General features: G+C 39.4%; 1 protein-coding gene across 3 annotated transcripts in view; it reads left to right on the top strand.

The window, feature by feature from the left end:
• The window catches only part of LOC127419780 (1-phosphatidylinositol 4,5-bisphosphate phosphodiesterase gamma-1-like), a 91,657-nt gene that overhangs the window by 15,505 nt on the left and 53,977 nt on the right, over nucleotides 1–22,175 (top strand). For all 3 annotated transcript variants that reach the window (XM_051661502.1, XM_051661500.1, XM_051661503.1), the window contains exons 3-5: nucleotides 14,574–14,726; nucleotides 15,090–15,183; nucleotides 15,608–15,655. In XM_051661502.1, coding sequence (XP_051517462.1) covers nucleotides 14,574–14,726; nucleotides 15,090–15,183; nucleotides 15,608–15,655 — 295 coding nt within the window. The remainder of the gene's footprint in view (nucleotides 1–14,573; nucleotides 14,727–15,089; nucleotides 15,184–15,607; nucleotides 15,656–22,175) is intronic.

Genomic DNA, 22,175 nt, shown 5'->3' with positions numbered 1-22,175 from the left:
CAGTGACATACAGCGCCTTCAACTAAATATATTACTTTTAATTAACCCGTTCTTTTTAGTAAATCAAAAACATACTGAAATGCAAGTCATTCATTTCGTCATGTTTAACTCAATTGAACCAATTTTTTTATTATTAACAATTTTTATTGATTCCATTCAACAGATTAAATAAACATCACAGAAGATGCGGAATCAAATTATGTACAATTAAACACCCCCACCCGACACAAACACTCACCCCAGTGGTCATAAATATAAAAAAAAAAAAAAAAAAACACAAAACACACACACACACAAAATAAATAAATAAGCATATTTTCAAAAAACAGTCAAATTGCACACACACATTTAAAACTAGAGATCCCTCTCCACTACCCCTCCCCAAAAGCCTTCCAAAAAGGCCAAATATCTGCCCCATTTCCTATCAAATAACCTCAGATTTCCCAGCCTTCTATACATCCCTTCCTCAAAGGCCATCACCCTCCCCATCTCCGAGCACCACTCATGAAATGAGGGTGCTCCAGCCGACCTCCAACCCCTTAAAAAAACCTGTCTGGTGATCATGATGCTCGTTAGGACCCAACTCTTTATGTGCCGAGTCTCAACGTCGATGACCACCCCATCGCCCAAAATACAGAGTCTGGGGCAAAGTGAAAGCCGAGTGCCCAATACATCACATATAAGACTCTGAACTTTCAACCAGAACTCCTGGATCTCAACACACCCCCAAAAGACATGAATTATGTCTCCAAACTCTGATTGACATCACCAGCAGGTGGGTGTGTCTTTAAGACCAAGCCTATACAATCTGGAGGGGGTCCAATAGAGTCAATGTAAAATCTTAAATTGCATAAGGCGAACCCTTGCATCTCTAGATGCAGACTTGACATTTTTTAGGATCCTAGCCCACACCCCCTCCTCCAATGTCAAGTTTAGATCTTTCTCCCATAATTTTTTGAGAGAATTCAAAGTTCCGTCCCCCAGACACTGAATTAGCAGGGAGTAATACACTGATGCCTCATGACCCTTCCCAAAAGCAGCAGTCACCACTCCCAGAGTATCTGCTGCACTGGGGGGGTGCGTGCCACTCCCCAAAACAGTGCAGATTAGGTTCTGCGGCTGTAAATACTTTTAAAACTGAGATCTGGGAATGCCAAAATGTTGAACCAAATTTTCAAAAGGTCTCAATACACAACTCTCATATAAGACACCAAGTGTATTAACCCCCCTGACAATCCAATCTGACCAACAGAAAAGGGACTTATTAATACATAGTTTAGGGTTCAGCCATATGCTCGAGGCTACGTTTAAATAAATATCAGAATTAAACACTCTGGACACTTTTGTCCATATCGAGTGCAAATGCGAAATAACGGGGTGCGACTTAACCTCTCCGGCTAGTTTAATCAAAAGGCTTTGCAGTGGCGAGATAGGGGCAAGAACTTTCTTTTCAATACAAAACCAGGGAGGGGCTCTCTCAGGTGGAAGCGTCCAATGAGCCAAATGTCTAAGACCGAATGCATAATAATAAAACAATCTTGGGTAGGCCTAACCCACCTTTGTCAATCGGCCTATGTAACTTATTGAAATTTAACCTGGGACGCTTACCATTCCAAATGAAGGACTTCGCTATGCAATCTAATTGCTTGAAATAAGAGAGGGGGACATCTACAGCGAGAGACTGTAGCAGGTAGTTGAATTTTGGAATACAATTCATTTTAATAACATTAACCTTCTCAATCATCGATAAATGTAATGAAGCCCACCTGTTCACATCATTCAAAAACCTTTTTATTAAGGGATCAAATTAACTCTGACTAAATCAGACAAATTTACTGGGAATAAAATTCCCAAATATTTAATTCCCTATTTGGGCCACTGGAAGGCACCCGGCTGGAAGGCCGTTACTGGACATTACGCTGTCAAAGCCAAAGCTTCGGATTTAGACCAATTGACTTTGTATCCTGAGAACTTGGAAAAGGAGTTAATAATTCTGTGGAGGCAAGGCATAGATCTAGTAGGGTCGGAGACGAATAATAAAATATCATCTGCGTAAAGCAGAAGCTTATGCGCCACACCTCCCACAATCACCCCTGGAAAATCATCCTCCTTTCTTATCGCGGCTGCTAATAGTTCCAGGGCAAGACAGAACAATAATGGGGAAAGAGGGCAACCCTGCCGGGTGCCCCTATCCAGAGTAAAATAATCAGAAATTAATCTGTTTGTTTGTACCGCTGCTACAGGGTGTCTATAAAGTAATATAATCCAACCAATAAATGTACTCCAGAACCCATACATTTCCAAAATCTTAAAGAAAATCTCATTCTACCATATCAAACGCCTTTTCGGCATCAAGTGAGATGGCAGTGACCGGAGATTGATCATTCGCTACTGACCACATGATATTGATGAGACGCCTAATATTATCAGAAGAGCTACGGCCTCGAATAAACCCCACCTGATCTATATGTATAATTCATGTCATAACTTTACTTAATCGATTAGCCAGAATCTTTGACAATTTTTACATCTAACTGGATCAGGGAAATTGGGCGGTAACTTTTACACTCGCTTGGATCTTTGTCCTTTTTAAGAATCAGACTGATCCGGACTTGTGTCATGGTTGGTGGAAGCTTTCCATTCTTTAATGATTCCATATAAACTTCTAACAAATGTGGAGCCAGTTCTGTAGCATAAGATTTGAAAAACTCAGTGGAAAAGCCGTCAGGCCCCCGGAGCCTTGCCTGTAGGCAAGGCCTTAATTACCTCATCAAGCTCCTCCAAGGTTATCTCAGAATCAAGAGATTTTTTTGCTCAGTCGTCAGTTTAGGAAGATCTAATGGTTCCACAAAGTTCCTAATATCTTCATCAGTAGACAAAGACATGGAACTATAGAGATCAAAGTAGAATTCTTTAAAAGCATTATTAATATAAATGGCTGAGGTAAATATTTCACCACCCACAGATTTCACTGAGGGAATGGTAGAAAAAGACTCTCTCTGCTTTATATATCTAGCCAAAAGTTTTCCTGCTTTGTCCGCCGACTCAAAGTATGACTGTCTTGCCCTGAATAACCAAAACTCCACTTTCTGCGACAAAATAGTATTATATCTATATTTCAGTCGGGTCATCAGATGACATACGGCGCTTCAGTTCTGCCTCGGCACATTTAATATTTCCTTCCAACTCCACAAGTTCTTGTGCTTTGGATTTTTTGGTGAATGAGGCGTACTGTATGATCTGACCCCTAAGAACCGCTGTAAGTGCCTCCCAAGCCACGCCCACAGAGGATACTGAGGACCAGTCGGTCTCCATATAAACATTGATTTCAGTCTTTAACATTTGTTGGAAATCAGGATTTTGCAAAAGGGACACATTAAGGCACCAACTATATGATTTCTTTTTCTCTGTATATGGCAGCACCTCTAAACTCACCAGGGCATGATCTGAGACTAAGATATTTCCAATTGAGCAATCAACAGCAGATGAAATGAGGGATTTGGATATAAAAAATAAAATAAATCTATTCTAGAATAAATCTTATGGCCTGATGGAAAAAAATGTATAGTCCCTACCAGATGGGTTCAAAAGTCTCCAAATATCTGTAAGACCAAGATTTTTACACATCCTGTGAAGCCTCAATGTTTGCTCTAGGGGGTTTACATACTTTTAGCTTCACTATGATCAAGGACTGAGTCCATCAATAGATTAAAGTGTCCTCCCAATATTATATCATGAGGGGTGCCAGCGGTTTGCAGCATCCCTTCAAGATCTATAAAAAAGCCCTGATCATCAGCGTTAGATGCGTAAATTTTAGCCAAAATCAACCTTTGCCCTTGAATTTCAGCTAAAACAATAATGACTCTTCCTAATTTATCTTTAATCTGTTTGAGACATTTGAATTGTAGATGTTTATTAATCAATATAATGACTCCCTTGCTCTTACTTGAGCCAGCACTAAAGAACACATGTCCACCCCATATCTTCCCAAAATTTTCAGCTTCCTGCGGAGAGAGATGTGTTTCTTGAAGAAACACTATATCATATTTCTTATGTTTAAGAAAAGTAATAACCTTCCTTCTTTTCATGGGGTGCCCCAACCCATTTACATTCCTCTGCGTCGCACCATCCAAATCGAGTCCCCGGTCTGTAGGCCTGTCGGGGCTTTCATCCTGAACACGTAAGTGTCTTTTAATGTCTCCAGAGCCCGTGGATTTTGACTTCTTTGCCATGTTTTGCCTCAAAGAGCAAATGTGCAACTGGGTGTATCAAGTTTCACCAGATTATTACATGAAAGTAATAAAAAATTTAGCAAAGTGCACAGAGCTCGTCCCTCACACGTCTGCTTTTTGCATGGCGTCACGTGACCCCCAATTGAACCAATTTTTGACTAATAAATAGTTTGTTTTTGATATGACTATATGTAAAGCTTTTGTAGTAATTGCTGTTATGTATTATTAACATGTGTAAAATGTGTGAATCTGTTCTGTTAAAAATATGAAATGTTCTCAGCATTTGGTAACTGCTTTAGATTGCTGAGAACTGTCAATCCAATACGAATTGCATTTCTTATTTCCAAAATATTTCTTACTCCAAAAGTACTATAAGAATCGTAAATGTAACTGTTAGAAGTAATCGGAACCGGAATCATTACATTTCTTACAATTCCCATCTCTGGACATTATATGTAGGCTAATTTAACTTTCCTCAAAGAAAAAAGCTAATCTTTTTTCCTTATGTTTTCATTATCAGGCTCTAATTTTTAATATCATTTAAATGTGTTGGTAATATCTAATGGGGGCCTATTTTAAAAAGTGACTGGTCATGAAATTACATATTGCCAAAATATACATATATCCATACAGTTTTGAGTCCTGTGAAGTGATGGCTAATCAGGACACCAACAGAAAATAAATTAAACATTTCCAAGCATTTTTGTCAAGTCCATTTGTCAACTTTCCCTTTTGTATGTTTGTTCAATCCTCCCTTATGAATCAGAAGTCGAGAGAAGTGTCTGGGACTGTCATGTGATGTTGTGGTGGATATTGTGGCTGAATTCTCTTAAAGGAACTATCAACTGAAAATGTACTAAAAAGATGGACCAATATTCATAAAAAAATCTCCTTTTGAGCTACGCATAAGCAAGAAAGGCATATTGGTTTGGAACAACATGAGGGTGTGTAAATGATGACGACATTTTCATTTTTGGGTGAACTATTCCTTTAAGGTGTAAGTGTGTGTGTTTGTGAAACAGGAAGGCTCTTGGTTGTGCCGTGCAGTCGTGTTTCCTGCTGCCATGTTTGGAATTGTCGAGCGGTTCTCTTGCACTCAGTCGGTGCTCCTATCTCAAGCCAACTGCCTTTGTCCTGTGTGTGTGTGTTTGTCTTAGAGAGGGGCTTCCTCCTTAGGACTGTTGTGTTTGTACTCTCCAACCTTATCATATAAAAAGAAACAGATGGGCAAATGTGGATATGAGTAACCTGAACCACTGAGCTCATATTTCAGAGTTATTCTAGTGCGTTGTTCTTGAACACTCCTATACGATTAATCAGAAAATCCAAAGACCAAAAATAAATCTTTAAAGGAATAGTTCACTCAAAAATAAAACTCGCACTCATGTCGTTCCAAACTTCTTTTTTTCCTTTGTGAAATACAAAAGAAGAAATTTTGAAACATTTTACTGGTTGCGATTACAATGAATTGAAGCTTCAAAATGACTCAAAAGCACCATAAAAGTATCATAAAATAGGTCCATAGAACTTGTGCGCTCTATTCCAAGTCTCCTGAAGCCATATGATAGATTTGTTTGATGAACAGACCCAAACATAAGGTAATTATTCACTGATAATCTTCCCCTCCAAGGGGTTGTTAATTGCTGCAACCAGGATCATTGAGTCAGTGAGTTGAACTCAAACCGGATCAGTCCAATTTGTGAATCACTTAGGATTTTGAACTTGATCAACCAATTCATTGAAATGTCTGAATCGAAAAAACAAATAACTTTCCTGACACAAATAACTTGACTGTTTTCTAAAATGTAGAAGATGGTGATTATAAAGAACAAGCAGGTGCTTCTAAACTTTTGACTGGTAGTTTAATAATGTTATAAATTCACATTGTCACTTGATTAGTAACTACAGATTTCTGTGCTTGAGGTTCCAGTCTTGAAATACTCTTAGGTTTATGGTCTTTAATTTGGGCCTGTCGTGCTACACCTTTCATACTACATAAACTTAAGTCAGACCTCTTTATTGGTCTCATGAGGCATGTTTGTGGTTTTTATAGATCACTTATTATACAACTTCCTATCAAACATCACATTTATCCCATTGTCATGTTATTGGCAACTCGTTATGAGTTTCTTGGAAATGTAATAAGAAACATTTGCATTCTAGAGGTTTTTGAAAGAAGAACCTCTCTGAGATCTGCTAAATTTGTTTGTAAATGTATTTTATTTACTTTTCCTTAATTATTTCACCCTGCAAAAGAGGATGTGATGAGAATGGTTCTGGTCATAATTTGCACATAAAACTAAATAAATTAAACATTTGCCAGCTTTGATCAACATGAATGACTCATTGTGGATGATGCAACATTTTATATATTCTAGAAAGATTCAAATGTCATTAACTCAAAAGTTAATGACAAGACACTGTCCCTTATTCTATGCTGAAATATCTTGGATTGTGGGAATGGGCCAATAGATGTTTTTTTTGTTTTTTTTGACCTGGTGATTATTAGTAATATTCAGGGTTGAGTTTGTATGTTGAGGTTGAATTTGTTTTGCAGGTTCAAGGTTGTTTACTTGTTGATTGAATTTGTTTTTCGATTGAGTTTGGGGGTCAGGTTTGTTTGTCGGGGTTGAGTTTGTTTGCCAGTTTGGTTTGGGGGTCAGGTTTGTTTGGGGGTTGAGTGTTTTGCTTGTTGAATGTTTGGTGGTTGAGTGTTTGTCGGTTCAGTTTTGGGGTCAGGTTTGTTTGCTGTGATTTAGTTTGTTTGGAGGTTAAGTTTTGGGGTCAGGTTTGTGTGTCAGGGTTGAGTTTGTTTGGAGGTTGAGTTTTAGGGTCAGGTTTGTTTGCCGGGGTTGAGTTTGTTTGGAGGTTGAGTTTGGAGGTCAGATTTGTTTGTCGGGGTTGAATTTGTTTGGAGGTTAGGCTTTGGGTTCAGGTTTGTATGTCGGGGTTGAGTTTGTTTGGAGGTTGAGTTTGGAGGTCAGATTTGTTTGTGGGGGTTAAGTTTGTTTGGAGGTTGGAATTTGGGGTCAGGTTTGTTTGTTGGGGTTGAGTTTGTTTGGAGGTTGAGTTTAGGGGTCAGATTTGTTTGTCAGGGTTGAGTTTTTGGAGGTTGGATTTTGGGTCTGTGTTGAGTTTGTTGTAGGTCAGATTTTTGGAATCAGGTTTGTTTGTCAGGTTTGAGTTTGTTTGGAGGTCGAGTTTGTCTGTTGGATTTTTGGGCTCAAGTTTGTTTGTCAGGGATAAGTTTGTCGTTAGGATTTTTGGGTCAGGTTTGTTTGTCGAGGTAAAGTTTGTTTGGAGGTTGTATTTTTGGTGTCAGGTTTGTTTGTCGGGGTTGTTTTTGTTCGTTGGATTTTTGGGGTCATGTTTGTTTGTCGGGGTTGAGTTTGTTTGGAGGTTGAGTTTAGGGGTCAGATTTGTTTGTTGGTGTTGTATTTGTCTTCACCAGTGAGGAGTTGTTGTTGTTGTTGTTGTTGTTGTTTTGTTTTTTTTGGTGATTGAATTTGGGGTTAGATGGGTGTGTCAGGGTGGAGTGTGTCTGTTGTTCTTGTCTGAGTTTGTTTGTCAGTTGAGTTTGAATGTCAGGTATGTTTGTCGGTTGGAATTGGGAGTGGTTCATTTGTCGGGGTTGAGTGTTTGTTGGTTGAATTTGTTTGTCTGTTGAGTTTGGGGGTCAGGTTTGTGAATGAATTACAGTTACTAAATGAAGCTAAATTTCAGATAGATTTATTACAACATTAATGCAACTAATCCTAGTCACCTCTTTAATCACATATTTTCAGTCTCTTTATCAAACTATTATCACCTTTCTCTTTCTCCAGAGTTTCTCAAACAAAATGATAGGGCACCACGTTTACCTGAACATCACAAATAGGGGTGGGAGAAAAAAACATTTCAGCGATGCATCGCGATGCATTCTCAACCGATTCTGAATCAATTCTCAAAACATTCAGAATTGATTCAGTGTTCAGTTTAAACTGTGGCAACGCAGTGGTGCGTGCGAGAGACAGAGTGAGATGCTAGAAAAATATACACCTGTTAGATGTGCATAAACTAAAGCCAAGCACAGAAACATGGCTGTTTGCAGACTATACTGTAGGTGTATCAACCACACAACTATTCGTGCCCGAATGAAACTACGATCCCGAAATTCATTCACAAACCCACACACATGCTCGTGACCATTATTGCACTGATTTGCACAGAACAGGATTAAAAACAGCTGAAAATAATGATGACACTATGGTTTGGGAGACGTGGGTGATATTTTTATCTTCAAATAATTTTTTGTGTCCTGCTTCCCAATGTCTTTTCCCTCTTGCATTCTCTACATTTCTTTGGATGTTGCTCATTGCCGATCTCTCGCTCGTTGGGACAGTGCACATGTGTGATAACTCGGGTCTGAAATCCATCATAGCGTTTGCAACGAGGTCATGAAACCTGAGACTTTACAGTCGCAGAGCAAACAGATGGAAGAGCGCATATGAGATGCTTGATAAATTTATAAAGCAACAACCCCGCTATTTAAACCGATTTACTATCACCTGTGCTGGTGAGGAGAGAAGCTGACATCCGCACAATCACAGAAGTAGATATCTCATTCTAGACCGGTAACTTGTGGTTATAGTTAAAAATAAAATGAATAGGCTTAGCATAGGTTAACTTTAATTAATTATTAAATACTGTTAAATAAAAATGGTTAATAATGCTTTAAACAAAAAACATATTTTAATATAAGTTGAAGTATTTAATAGTGTTTATGTAATGTGACTCATTCTGATTTTTGTAATAGCTGTTAGATAAAAAGCTAAAAGGGAAAATAAGAGTTCAGATCCATCTGAGTTTATATTATTAAACAGCTTTCTTTTACTTATTTTAATTATTAAAACAAATATTTTTTTTTATTAGTTTTTACTCTTATTTCTTGTTCTTAATTGGTATTAAAATAGATTTGTTTTTAATCCTGTTTTTTTCTTTGTTTTTGTTTTATGTAGCACTTTGAACTACCATTGAAATGTGCAATTTAAATAAATTTACATTGCCTATTGATAAAAAAAACAAAACAAATGGAGGACAAGATGCATCGTGATGCATAGAGAATCGTTTTGTAATCGAATTGTTACCCTTTGAATTGTAATTAAATCGAACCGTGAGGCCAGTAAAGATTCACACCTCTAATCACAAAGTTTACATGATTCGTGCTGTAGACACTCTACACTTGAAATAGTTTCACTGTTGCCTCATGTTCTTTCTCAACTCAATTCTCTGCTGTATGTTATCTATTAAAGTATTGAGTTCCCATGTGTGCTGGACATTTGTCTGCACATTTTCTCTTCACTTTCCACTCCAACTCAATGGAATATAAATGTAAGTTTTGTGAAGAAATTTATACACAGACACAATTGATATTTGTCTACAAAACTCATTTCAAGCATATAAGCATTAGATCCAAAGGTTTGTTTTAAGATTGTGAAAAACAATCAACGTAAAATACGTTGGCTATCACCCCTGGAGTTCGCTAGCTCACTAGTTTGAATCCCAGGGCATGCTGAGTGACTCTAGCCGGGTCTCTTAAGCAACCAAAATTGGCCCTGTTGGGGTAACATGGGGTAACCTCCTCGTGGTCACTATAATGTGGTTCGTTCTCAGTGGGGTGCGTGGTGAGTTGAGCATGGATGCTGCAGTGGATGGCGTGATGCCTCCACACGCGCTATGTCTCCGTGGCAACGTGCTCAACAAGCCACGTGATAAGATGCGTGGGTTGACGGTCTCAGACAACGAGGACTTAAAAAAGCACATTGGGTATTGGGCATTCCAAATTAGGAGAGAAAAAAAAAAAAGATTATGAAAAACAACTTCGTTCAAGTTTGGCAACTTTTGACTGAGTGTGTCCACATACGTCATCAAATGTCATTCTGTCTGGAAAAACTTGAAATGACAATGAATTAGATCAGTTAAATTGTATTATTTGTAGATCTCTTATAATGTTACAACCCCCAAAACAGAAGATGCTCATCGTTACTCTTACAAATATTTCCCATGGTAACTATAATTTCCACAAGACTATCATAGTTACTACAGTTATGTTAACTATTGTAAAATCAAGATAAATTAATAAGGGATGCGTTCGCAACCTCTGTCATTTTATTATGTTTACCACAGTTCTGTTGTAACTATGGTATTTCTGCAGATATTTTATTGGGCCATCTTTGTAAGAGCAAATATATTGCTGGCATCTTACCACATGATAGTTGTTTAACTATATGGGGTAACACTTTACAATAAGGTTCCATTAGTTAACATTATTTAACAATATTGGTTAACATGAACTAACAATAAACAATACTTTTACAGCATTTATTAATCTTAATGGTAATTTCAGCATTTACTAATACATTTTCAAAATCAATAGTTTTATTTGTTTACATTAGTTAGCACTATGAACTAACAATGAACAATTGCAAACAATGAAACATTTACAAAGATTAATAGATTAATAAACAAATATATTGTTAATTGTTTGTTCATGATACCTAATGCATTTACTAATGTTTACGAATGGAACCTTATTGTGAAATGATACCATATGTGGTTATAATATCACAGAGACTTTGTACATCTCGTCTACATTGTGATCGACTGAATCAATGTGAAAGTTAAGTTTGCACGCATGCAGTGTGGACAGTGTTACGATTTATTTCAGATTAAGGAATAATATTTACAAAGTGAGGTGACGAAAAATAAAAGTTTTTAACTGAGAACATCATTGAGCCACTGCTTGGTTTCTATTTAATTACACCTGTCACACACACACACACACACACACACACACACACACACCTCTGCCGGAATAGCACAGGACGAGTGCTGTTAGGAGCAGAAGAGAGAGAATCAAGTGTGTGTTTGCGACTCGCACACACAGTCTCTTCTGTCATTCTGGCAGACTGTGCGTCTCTATGCTTGTTTACTTTAGGCCTTAGAGCCATGTGTATTTAAGAGATTTCAAATATATTTATTAATAATTTTATTTTATTTGTTGTTCATCTCTGTTCATGAGAAAGATGGGCAGAAATGCCATTAACATGAAGAAAATTGAAAACAAACCGCTGGCTTTATTCAGATTCAGAATGGTACACTACCATACTCAGGGCTCAACAGAAGGGATGGCCCGCACGATAGAGTTTCAGGCCGCATAATGGAGTTGAATTTAGCCTTATCGGGCCACTGTTTGCATTCTTACATTTCAGTTATTTGTTGATCTTGTACTTGTGTTTTTATGCCTTGAAAACTTGACAATATTTGGTGTTATGTGATGCTTGAACAATTTTGTTTTGCAAATTCTGTTGAATGTAAAAATGTCACAAACGTTATCTAGTTGGGTGACGTGCATGAGGTTTTGTTGAAATTGCGAGTGTGTCTTGTGATTTGAATTGGAAGCATCAGTCAGAATGGGTTTAAAATGGTAAACAAATCAGTAATGTTTTGCATCATTTTCCAGCTAAAGATTATTATATTTTAGTTAAATAAATACATTTTCAGCAATAATTGTATAATAGCTTATAATAGTTTATATATAATTTTTGGTCAGGCCAGTAAAAATGTTTCCAGGGTAAGTTAAAAATGTTGAACTACTGGCCTGACTGGACCAGCCACAAAAAAAAAAAAAAACTAGTTCTGATATTCTGTAGTCAGTATGAAACAATCTGTTGAGCCACAAGGGTCGCACTCTTTTAAACAAAAATTTCGTATTTATTTTAAAAATATTTTAATTTTTTTATATTAATGAGACAAGTAGACTATGCTAAATATGTTATTTAAAACATCATGGACCGAAGTGTGGTTCTTTAAAAAAAATTAAACTGTGATTTATACACTATATTGCCAAAAGTATTCGCTCATCTGCCTTTAGACGCATATGAACTTAAGTGACATCCCATTCTTAATCCATAGGGTTTAATATGACGTCGGCCCACCCTTTGCAGCTATAACAGCTTCAACTCTTCTGGGAAGGCTTTCCACAAGGTTTAGGAGAGTGTTTATGGGAATTTTTGACCATTCTTTCAGAAGCGCATTTGTGAGGTCAGACACTGATGTTGGACGAGAAGGCCTGGCTCGCAGTCTTCGCTCTAATTCATCCCAAAGGTGCTCTATCGGGTTGAGGTCAGGACTCTGTGCAGGCCAGTCAAGTTCTTCCACACCAAACTCGCTCATCCATGTCTTTATGGACCTTGCTTTGTGCACTGGTGCGCAGTCATGTTGGAACAGGAAGGGGCCATCCCCAAACTGTTCCCACAAAGTCAGGAGCATGGAATTGTGGAATGGAATGCTGTATGCTTGGTATGCTGAAGCATTCAGAGTTCCTTTCACTGGAACTAAGGGGCCAAGCCCAGCTCCTGAAAAACAACCCCACACCATAATCCCCCCTCCACTCCATTTGTTGCAGTCAGACAAGTACCGTTCTCCTGGCAACCACCAAACCCAGACTCGTCCATCAGATTGCCAGATGGAGAAGCGTGATTCGTCACTCCAGAGAACGCGTCTCCACTGCTCTAGAGTCCAGTGGCGGCGTGCTTTACACCACTGCATCCGACGCTTTGCATTGCACTTAGTGATGTATGGCTTGGATACAGCTGCTCGGCCATGGAAACCCATTCCATGAAGCTCTCTACGCACTGTTCTTGAGCTAATCTGAAGGCCACATGAACTTTGGAGGTCTGTAGCGATTGACTCTGCAGAAAGTTGGCGACCTCTGCGCACTATGCGCCTCAGCATCCGCTGACCCCGCTCTGTCATTTTACGTGGCCTACCACTTCGTGGCTGAGTCGCTGTCATTCCCAATCGCTTCCACTTTGTTATAATACCACTGACAGTTGACTGTGGAACATTTAGTAGCGAGGAAATTTCACAACTGGACTTGTTGCACAGGTGGCATCCTATCACAGTACCACGCTGGAATTCACTGAGCTCCTGAGAGCGGCCCATTCTTTCACAAATGTTTGTAGAAGCAGTCTGCATGCCTAGGTGCTTCATTTTATACACCTGTGGCCATGGAAGTGATTGGAACACCTGAATTCAATTATTTGGATGGGTGAGCGAATACTTTTGGCAATATAGTGTATATTATGATAATGATCATATACAGGCCTAAATGTTTTTTTTGTAAAGATCCACAAATTTACAAGTAGTCTATATACTGCAGCGAAATGCACCACTTTAAAAAATGACAATGTAGGCTACAATTAAAGTGTACATTTAGTGATTTGAGATATATATAGAAAGAAGATCTTTTCTGTTGTCACTGTCAAAGATTGTCATGACACACTGGCTACCTAGTGAACACACACACACACACACACACACACACACACAGTTTGATTAATTCTTTTCATCCATTTGCCATCTCTTTTCCTCTTTAACCGTCCAGCAATTTATAGATACAATTTATGAGAATTACCATAAATGCTCTTGAAAATCGACAACACAAAATTCATATTCAATAATTTGATGTGATGACAACACCACGCGGGCATTGAACAAGACATATTTCAGGTGTGACTCTTTCTTGACTCATTTTATCCGACTGTCAATAGTTCAAACATTTTTACACAAAATTCCACTAAAAATGCAAATTAACCATATTCTGAGATATAAAACTAAAAATGCAATTTACCTTTTGTCAACATTAAGTTAACCCTTGAAATGCAAATGTGTTTCACCAAACATTATTACATACTCTGGTCTTTAGTAACCCGGCACATATATCTTTCACAAATGGATCTACAAAGTGGCCAGATAGTGTCAAATTTTCAAAGCATCTTTGAGACAATTACAAAAGAAAACATTCTAATATATGTGGATGTTTTAATTTCATATATCAAAGAGATGATGCAACAAATCGCAGAACAGTTTTCATTACTTCCACACTGAAATTTCATGAGACGCAACTAACTGCCAAACAAATATTGAGCTGCACATAATCCTAGACTAAACAGATGCTCAAACCCAAACAGGGGGGAAAAAGGGGACAGCTTTCAGGGGCCCAGCCACTGAGAGATAGATCAACACCCCCGAAAGTGCTATGATGTCCAGAGATCGTGTGCGCACTGCCCGCAACAAATACAGGTGCTCCAACATATAACGGCACGCGCATCTCCTTGACTTGTAGTAAACAAAGTAATAGATATCCTGTGATTTAGTAAACATATTTTTTATGATTATTTCATATCTATATATGATTTATGGAATGCAAAAAAAAAAAAAAAAAAAAAAGCAACACTATTACATGTCACGGGTCACCCTTTAGATAATTAAGCAGTTTATGTTTTCTGTGCTTTTCAGTTGATATTCGGGAGATTAAAGAGATCAGGACGGGACAGAAGTCACGTGACTTTGAGCGGTATGTGGAGGACTCGACGGCTCGGCCGGATCAGGCCCACTGCTTCGTCATTCTCTACGGGACAGAGTTTCGACTCAAAGCACTTAGTCTTGCAGGTAACGGCCCCTATTTTCCAGACAAATTTGTTGGTTAATAGAAGTACTATATACTTTTGTGCAATACAGTATTTACACAGTATTGTGTAAGTGGATTTTTTACAGTGGCCCCAAAAAGTAGTTGGACACTTAGAAATGTCTGAATGTGATTGCATTGTGCACAAAATATCAAAGAGTCATCTGCAAAGAAATGATGCTAGAGCTTTTCTCTGTCAGTTCTTGTCATTAACTGTGGACGTTACTATTTGTTACATATACCACTGTAAACTTACACTTTAAATGATCTCTGCAGTATAAAAACCTTCCTGTTGATACACACGCATTCAGATGTTGCCTTTTCTCTTCTCTCTATGTGTATGACAGCGACGTCAGATGAGGAGATGGTGATGTGGGTGAAGGGTTTGACCTGGCTGGTCTCAGACACACTCCGCTCCCCCACACCCCTGCAGATAGAGAGGTGACCTTTGACCTTTATCTTCACCCTGCTCTACACTCATCACATATTGATTGATAACGGCCATTAAGATCATGTGATCTGCGTGTCGGCTACATGCAAGTCAGACATAAACGTGTGAATCTAAGATCCACTCCGACTATATAATCAAGGTTCCCACTATTAGGAAATTACAAAATTGTGATGTCCAGGTCAGGAAAAGTCATGGAAATTAATAAAATCTTATAGAAGTCATAGAATTTTGTTTTCTAGCTTTGCTCAGCTCAGTTACTTTGTTGGCTAGAAAATGCTTATTTTGATTGTAATTTCAATAAATCGATGCTTAAAATGCTTAAACAGCACTCTCGAATGAATGGGAAATTAAAAAAATTAAAAATGTGTTCCTTGGTCGATTGCTCTTTTTCTTTTCTTTTTTTGTTTGTCTCAGGTGGCTAAGAAAACAGTTTTACACAGTGGATCGCAACAGGGAAGACAGGTATGCTTTAAAATCATTTCCCTAATTTAATGATTGTGCATGTAAAATTTTATATAATAAGCTCAACAGTACAATTTCTTTAAATAAAAATCCCATTCAAACTCTCCTTAAAGAAATGTATTATGTATACATTGATTGACCTTTCAAGCTCCAAAGTTGTTAAATAATGGTATACAGTACTGTGCAAAAGTTTTATGCAGTTGTGGAAAAATGTTTTATAGTGAGGATTTTTTGTTGTTGTTGTTTTTTTTTTTGTCATTTTAATTTATCAATTAACTTTATACAAAGTGCAGTTAAGAAAAACAAAAAACTAAATTAATATTTGTTGTGACCACCATATGCCTTTTAAAATAGCCCCAATTCTCCAACGCTTGTGGACAGTTTTTCAAGGTTGTTGGCAGGGTGTTCCAAGCATCTTGGATAACTTGCCACAATTCTATGTATTTAGGCTGTCTCAGTTGCTTTTTTCACTTCATGTAATCCCAGACTGACTCATTGATGGCGAAAGGAATGTTTTAAAAATCTAAAATTAATATTTCCTAAAGCAAAAAACATAAAATAACTGTCTTAAGACAATTGGTCTGTACCAAACTCCACACTTCTGCACTATTCTACATCATTTTGTAATGTTAGTAGTGCGAGTAGTATGTTAACACTGAAAATGCAACAAAAAAGCGAGTACCTGTATGATACACTTCTTCAACCCTTAAAATGGAGAGTGGAATGTGGGACAATTCATGCACTTGGCGCTCGCGGCTTGCCGTAGGTAGCGGAAGGGATGGAGTTACCTTGCCGTGATGCTGGTCTGACAAAGCAGTTGTAAATAATGGAGATTGTGGCAACTAGCAAAACTTCAGTGAACACAGCACCTTACAAATGTAAGTTGAATGCTTTATCATCACCCCACATGAATATGTACATTATTTGAGATACAAGTGTTGAACTGAGTTTGGCTAATGCGCTAAAGCAAGTGGCAACACATTGTGTGCATTTGAAACGTCACTTCCGTCAGCTGTTAAATGGCGAATGTTTCTGTGTAGTAAGAAGTGTTCAATTTGGGATGATACTACACTTTGAAAATTCATACACTACATTGCTGAGTGCATAGTATATTGTAAGTGCATAGTGTATAGTGCATCATTTCGGACACAGCTGATGTTTTTGTGAAACATATAATGTACCTAAGAATTTACTGTATGCTTCAGTAGAAGCCACAAATCAGTGTGATACATCATGATGGCGCCGCGGATGGCCGCCTCGGTGTGGAGCACTTCTATTTGTTTGTCCTGTGTTTAGTAATCTTTTTCAGTCAGTTTTACCAGAGACGAACTGCTGAACATTCGACAGCATACACCAGTCAATCTTTTCCCGGATTTTGAATATTCGGACGTTTTGTTTGACATTTTAGTCGGAGGCGCGGCTGTGTTGTTTAAACGCGCCTTGAGACGCAGGCGAGGGAGACGAGCAGGCGCGCTGGTCAAACTCCGTCGGCGGGGCTTTCAAACAACGCTGCCGAGCATTCATCTAGTGAATCTCCGCTCTCTTCCTAACAAAACGGATGAACTACATCTCCTTACCCGCACAAACAAAGACTTTTCAAACTCTGCTGCCTTGTGCTTCACAGAAACCTGGCTGAGTGAAGCCATTCCAGACAGCGTGTTACATCTGCTGGGCTTTCAGCTGTTCAGAGCGGATCGCATCACGGAGTTAACGGGGAAAACGAGAGGTGGTGGAACATGCTTTTACATCAATGAAAGTTGGTGTACAGATGTTACAACGTTAAAGAAGATGTGCTGTCCTAATTTGGAAGCACTCTATTAACTGTAAGCCTTTCTACTCGTCGCGGGAGTTTTCCTCGTTTATTTTGGTGAGTGTATATATCGCACCAAACGTGTATTTGAATGCCGTGCTGCAACAGCTGGCTGATCAAATCACAGACACGGAACAACAGTACCCGGACTCGGATAGCAAACCTCACACGTGAACTGCCCAAATACAAACAGCACATTACATGCCCCACCAGAGACAGAAATATACTGGATCACTGCTACACAGCAATAAAGGATGCATATCACTCTGTTCCTAGAGCAGCTTTGGGACTATCTGATCACTGTCTGGTTCATCTTCTTCCAACCTACAGACAGAAATTAAAATCTGCTAAGCCTGTATTAAGGACTGTAAAAAGAGCTGGAACTACAAGCCTGCTTTGACTGCACTGATTGGAGTGTTTTTGAGGCTGCAGCCACAGACCTGGACGAGCTCACAGATACTGTTACATCATATATCAGTTTCTGTGAGGATATGTGCATTCCTACTAGGACTTATTTAACATTTAACAATGACAAACCATGGTTTACAGTGGAACTCAGGCAGCTTCGTCAGGCCAAAGAGGATGCTTACAGAGTTGGGGATAAAGTCTTGTACAATCAGGCCAGGAACACACTGAATAAGGGAATCAGAATGGCTAAAAGAAGATACTCTGAGAAGCTAAAAAACAAGTTTTCAGCTAACGACCCTGCATCAGTGTGGAGTGGCATGAAACAACTTACGAATTACAGGACTCCTGCCCCCAACACTGTGGCTGACGTCCTGATTGTGTTCTACTGTAGATTTGAAAGGCCCAATCTCACACCCCACACCCACTCTGACCTTCACTTCACACAAACACCAACACCTCCTGCAATCCCCCTCTTCCCCCCTCCTGCTACTCAACCTGCACTTAAGATCTGTGAAGATGATGTGAGCCGCGTCTTTCGACAACAAAGAATAAGGAAAGCATGGGGCCCAGATGGCGTCTCACCTGCATGTCTTAGATCCTGTGCTAACCAGCTGGCCCCCATCTTCACACAGATCTTCAATAGATCACTGGAGCAGTGTGAAGTCCCATGCTGCTTCAAACGTTCCACTATCATCCCCATCCCAAAGAAACCAAAAATCACAGGACTTAATGACTACAGACCTGTCGCCCTGACGTCTGTGGTCATGAATTCATTTGATGTTGGTGTTAGCCCACCTGAAGAACATCACTGGACCCTTTCTAGATCCCCTTCAATTTGCTCATCGAGCAAACGGTCTGTGGATGATGCAGTCAACATGGCATTGCATCATATCCTGCAACATCTGGACAGACCAGGGACATATGCAAGGATCCTTTTTGTGGACTTCAGTTTGGCTTTCAACACCATCATCCCAGCTATACTCCAGAATAAATTACACCAACTCTCTGTTCCCATGTCTATCTGTCAGTGGATTACCAGCTTTCTGATGGACAGGCAGCAGCTTGTGAGACAGGGGAAATTCACTTCCAGCACCTGTACAATCAGCACTGGTGCCCCCCAGGGATGTGTGCGCTCCCCACTACTCTTCTCCCTCTACACCAATGACTGCATCGCCAAGGACCCCTTTGTCAAGCTCCTGAAGTTTGCAGATGACACCACTGTCATCGGCCTCATCCGAGATGACGATGAGTCTGCATACAGAAGGGTGGTTAAACAGCTGTCTGTCTGGTGCAGTCAAAACAACCTTGAGCTGAACACGCTCAAAACGGTGGAGATGATTGTGGACTTTAGGAGGAACATCCCAACACTGACCCCCCTCACAATTCTAAACAGCACTGTGGCAGCAGTGGAGTCATTTAGGTTCCTGGGCACTACCATCTCACAGGACCTGAAGTGGGAGACCCACATTGACCTGTTGCCTTCTGGCCAACCCTTCAGAGCTCTGAGCACCAGAACCGTCAGGCACAGGAACAGTTTTTTCCCTCAGGCTATCCATCTCATGAACAGTTAAATTGCCCCATTGAGCAATAACTATGTGCAATACACAGTTTAGTCTTTCTTATATTTATCCAGTTACTGAGATTAAGTGAGTAGTATTCGGCTGGTCATATGATTCTAACATGGCAGCCCCCAGGTGCGGACCCTCTCCATGTAGAATAAAACAGCTTTTATAAGGTTCCTGATATGACTGGAGTCTTCATTTTAATGTGAGTGCTCATGATTTCCTACATATATTGCAAAATTACAATTCATGTCTTTAGGAGTTAAACTTTTTTATTGAGGACAAAATTACTGAATGCTTAAAGTACTACATTACCCATAATCCTGAAGCAAGATCCACCAATCAGAGAAGTTGCAGTTGAAAACAGCTCATCTGCTTTTAAATGCGAGGAAAAACGCTTCCGAAATCTTTTTATGTTGATTGACTTGTACGTCCAATCAAATTTAAACAAATGGTGTTTTAGTGCAAATTCATCTGTCACTTGGTAGAAGCTAGTCAAATGAGACAGATGCCAACATTGACAGGTTGTGTGACCTGTCCTCATCTTTGAAAACTAAGGCTGGGGAAAAATATGGATTTTCCCATGCATCGCAATCTTCGTTTGAACGATCTTGATATCGATTCTTAAATCCCAAGATCGATCTTTCACTTTATATGGCAACCCTGTATAATGCAAGTAAATCACTCACATGTGCAACCAAATCTCGCGCTATGCGACTCAAAATGTCTGTGATTAGCCATTGGCTAGTTAATGTTCAGAAATCACTCACCAGTGATCGAGTAGTATAGTGGAAAGTTATTGGCACATAGGTCCTTTCACTGCATGTTGAGATTAAAAGTTTGCATGAACTCGGATCGAATAATGTCTCTTTTAATACACTTTCTGTTTTTTACAGTAAGTTGAGTAAAAAAATAAATGAAAATAAATTCTGCGCTAAAGAAATTAAGCTTGTCTTTACTCGGTATATGTTGCCGGTAGTCTTAAAGAGACAGTACCGATTAAGCACCTGTTCTACATATCAATGTAAATACTTGTAAATAGTACAAATTCTGCAAGTAAACAATACAAATGTAACACAAATATATATGCAACATAATACACTATATTGCCAAAAGTATTCGCTCATCTGCCTTTAGATGCATATGAACTTAAGTGACATCCCATTCTTAATCCATAGGGTTTAATATGACGTCGGCCCACCCTTTGCAGCTATAACAGCTTCAACTCTTCTGGGAAGGCTTTCCACAAGGTTTAGGAGTATGTTTATGGGAATTTTTGGCCATTCTTCCAGAAGCGCATTTGTGAGGTCAGACACTGATGTTGGACGAGAAGGCCTGGCTCGCAGTCTTCGCTCTAATTCATCCCAAAGGTGCTCTGTCGGGTTGAGGTCAGGACTCTGTGCAGGCCAGTCAAGTTCTTCCACACCAAACTCGTTCATCCATGTCTTTATGGACCTTGCTTTGTGCACTGGTGCGCAGTCATGTTGGAACAGGAAGAAGCCATCCCCAAACTGTTCCCACAAAGTTGGGAGCATGGAATTGTCCAAAATCTCTTGGTATGCTGAAGCATTCAGAGTTCCTTTCACTGGAACTAAGGGGCCAAGCCCAGCTCCTGAAAAACAACCCCACACCATAATCCCCCCTCCACCAAACTTCACAGTTGGCACAATGCAGTCAGACAAGTACCGTTCTCCTGGCAACCGCCAAACCCAGACTCGTCCATCAGATTGCCAGATGGAGAAGCGTGATTTATCACTCCAGAGAACGCGTCTCCACTGCTCTAGAGTCCAGTGGCGGCGTGCTTTACACCACTGCATCCGACGCTTTGCATTGCACTTGGTGATGTATGGCTTGGATGCAGCTGCTCGGCCATGGAAACCCATTCCATGAAGCTCTCTATGCACTGTTCTTGAGCTAATCTGAAGGCCACATGAACTTTGGAGGTCTGTAGCCATTGACTCTGCAGAAAGTTGACGACCTCTGCGCACTATGCGCCTCAGCATCCGCTGACCCCGCTCTGTCATTTTACGTGGCCTACCACTTCGTGGCTGAGTCGCTGTCATTCCCAATCGCTTCCACTTTGTTATAATACCACTGACAGTTGACTGTGGAATATTTAGTAGCGAGGAAATTTCACAACTGGACTTGTTGCACAGGTGGCATCCTATCACAGTACCATGCTGGAATTCACTGAGCTCCTGAGAGCGGCCCATTCTTTCACAAATGTTTGTAGAAGCAGTCTGCATGCCTAGGTGCTTCATTTTATACACCTGTGGCCATGGAAGTGATTAGAACACCTGAATTCAATTATTTGGATGGGTGAGCGAATACTTTTGGCAACATAGTGTATATGCAATTTCAAGACATTAACTGAAGGAACAGGCTGAATTTGAACATTTTTCAAAAGCTAAAATGTGGCCAATTTGATGAAAAACTAATGATAAAATATAACTTGTAAAATTTATATTTTTGAATTGTACCTAGAAGAGTTGCCTAGAAGGTTCCTTCATAATTAAGAGCAAAACGTATTTATTTTATATGTAATAAAAGAAAGTTATTGTTTTTTCTTGTTGGGTCGCCACTTGATGTCGACAGTAAAATCTGGGTGCTGAAGCAAAACAGTTGAGAACCACTGCTGTAACATCAGACCAATAAAGGCAATAATGGTTTTCTTTGATAAGAAAATATGTTAAAAAGATATTAAAACTCAGACGCGACAAGTAGCTCATTCATTCCCTTG

The sequence above is a fragment of the Myxocyprinus asiaticus genome, chromosome 29, assembly GCF_019703515.2.
Source record: "Myxocyprinus asiaticus isolate MX2 ecotype Aquarium Trade chromosome 29, UBuf_Myxa_2, whole genome shotgun sequence".
Lineage (NCBI taxonomy): Eukaryota > Metazoa > Chordata > Actinopteri > Cypriniformes > Catostomidae > Myxocyprinus > Myxocyprinus asiaticus.
This window is presented reverse-complemented; position numbering and strand designations above follow the sequence as displayed.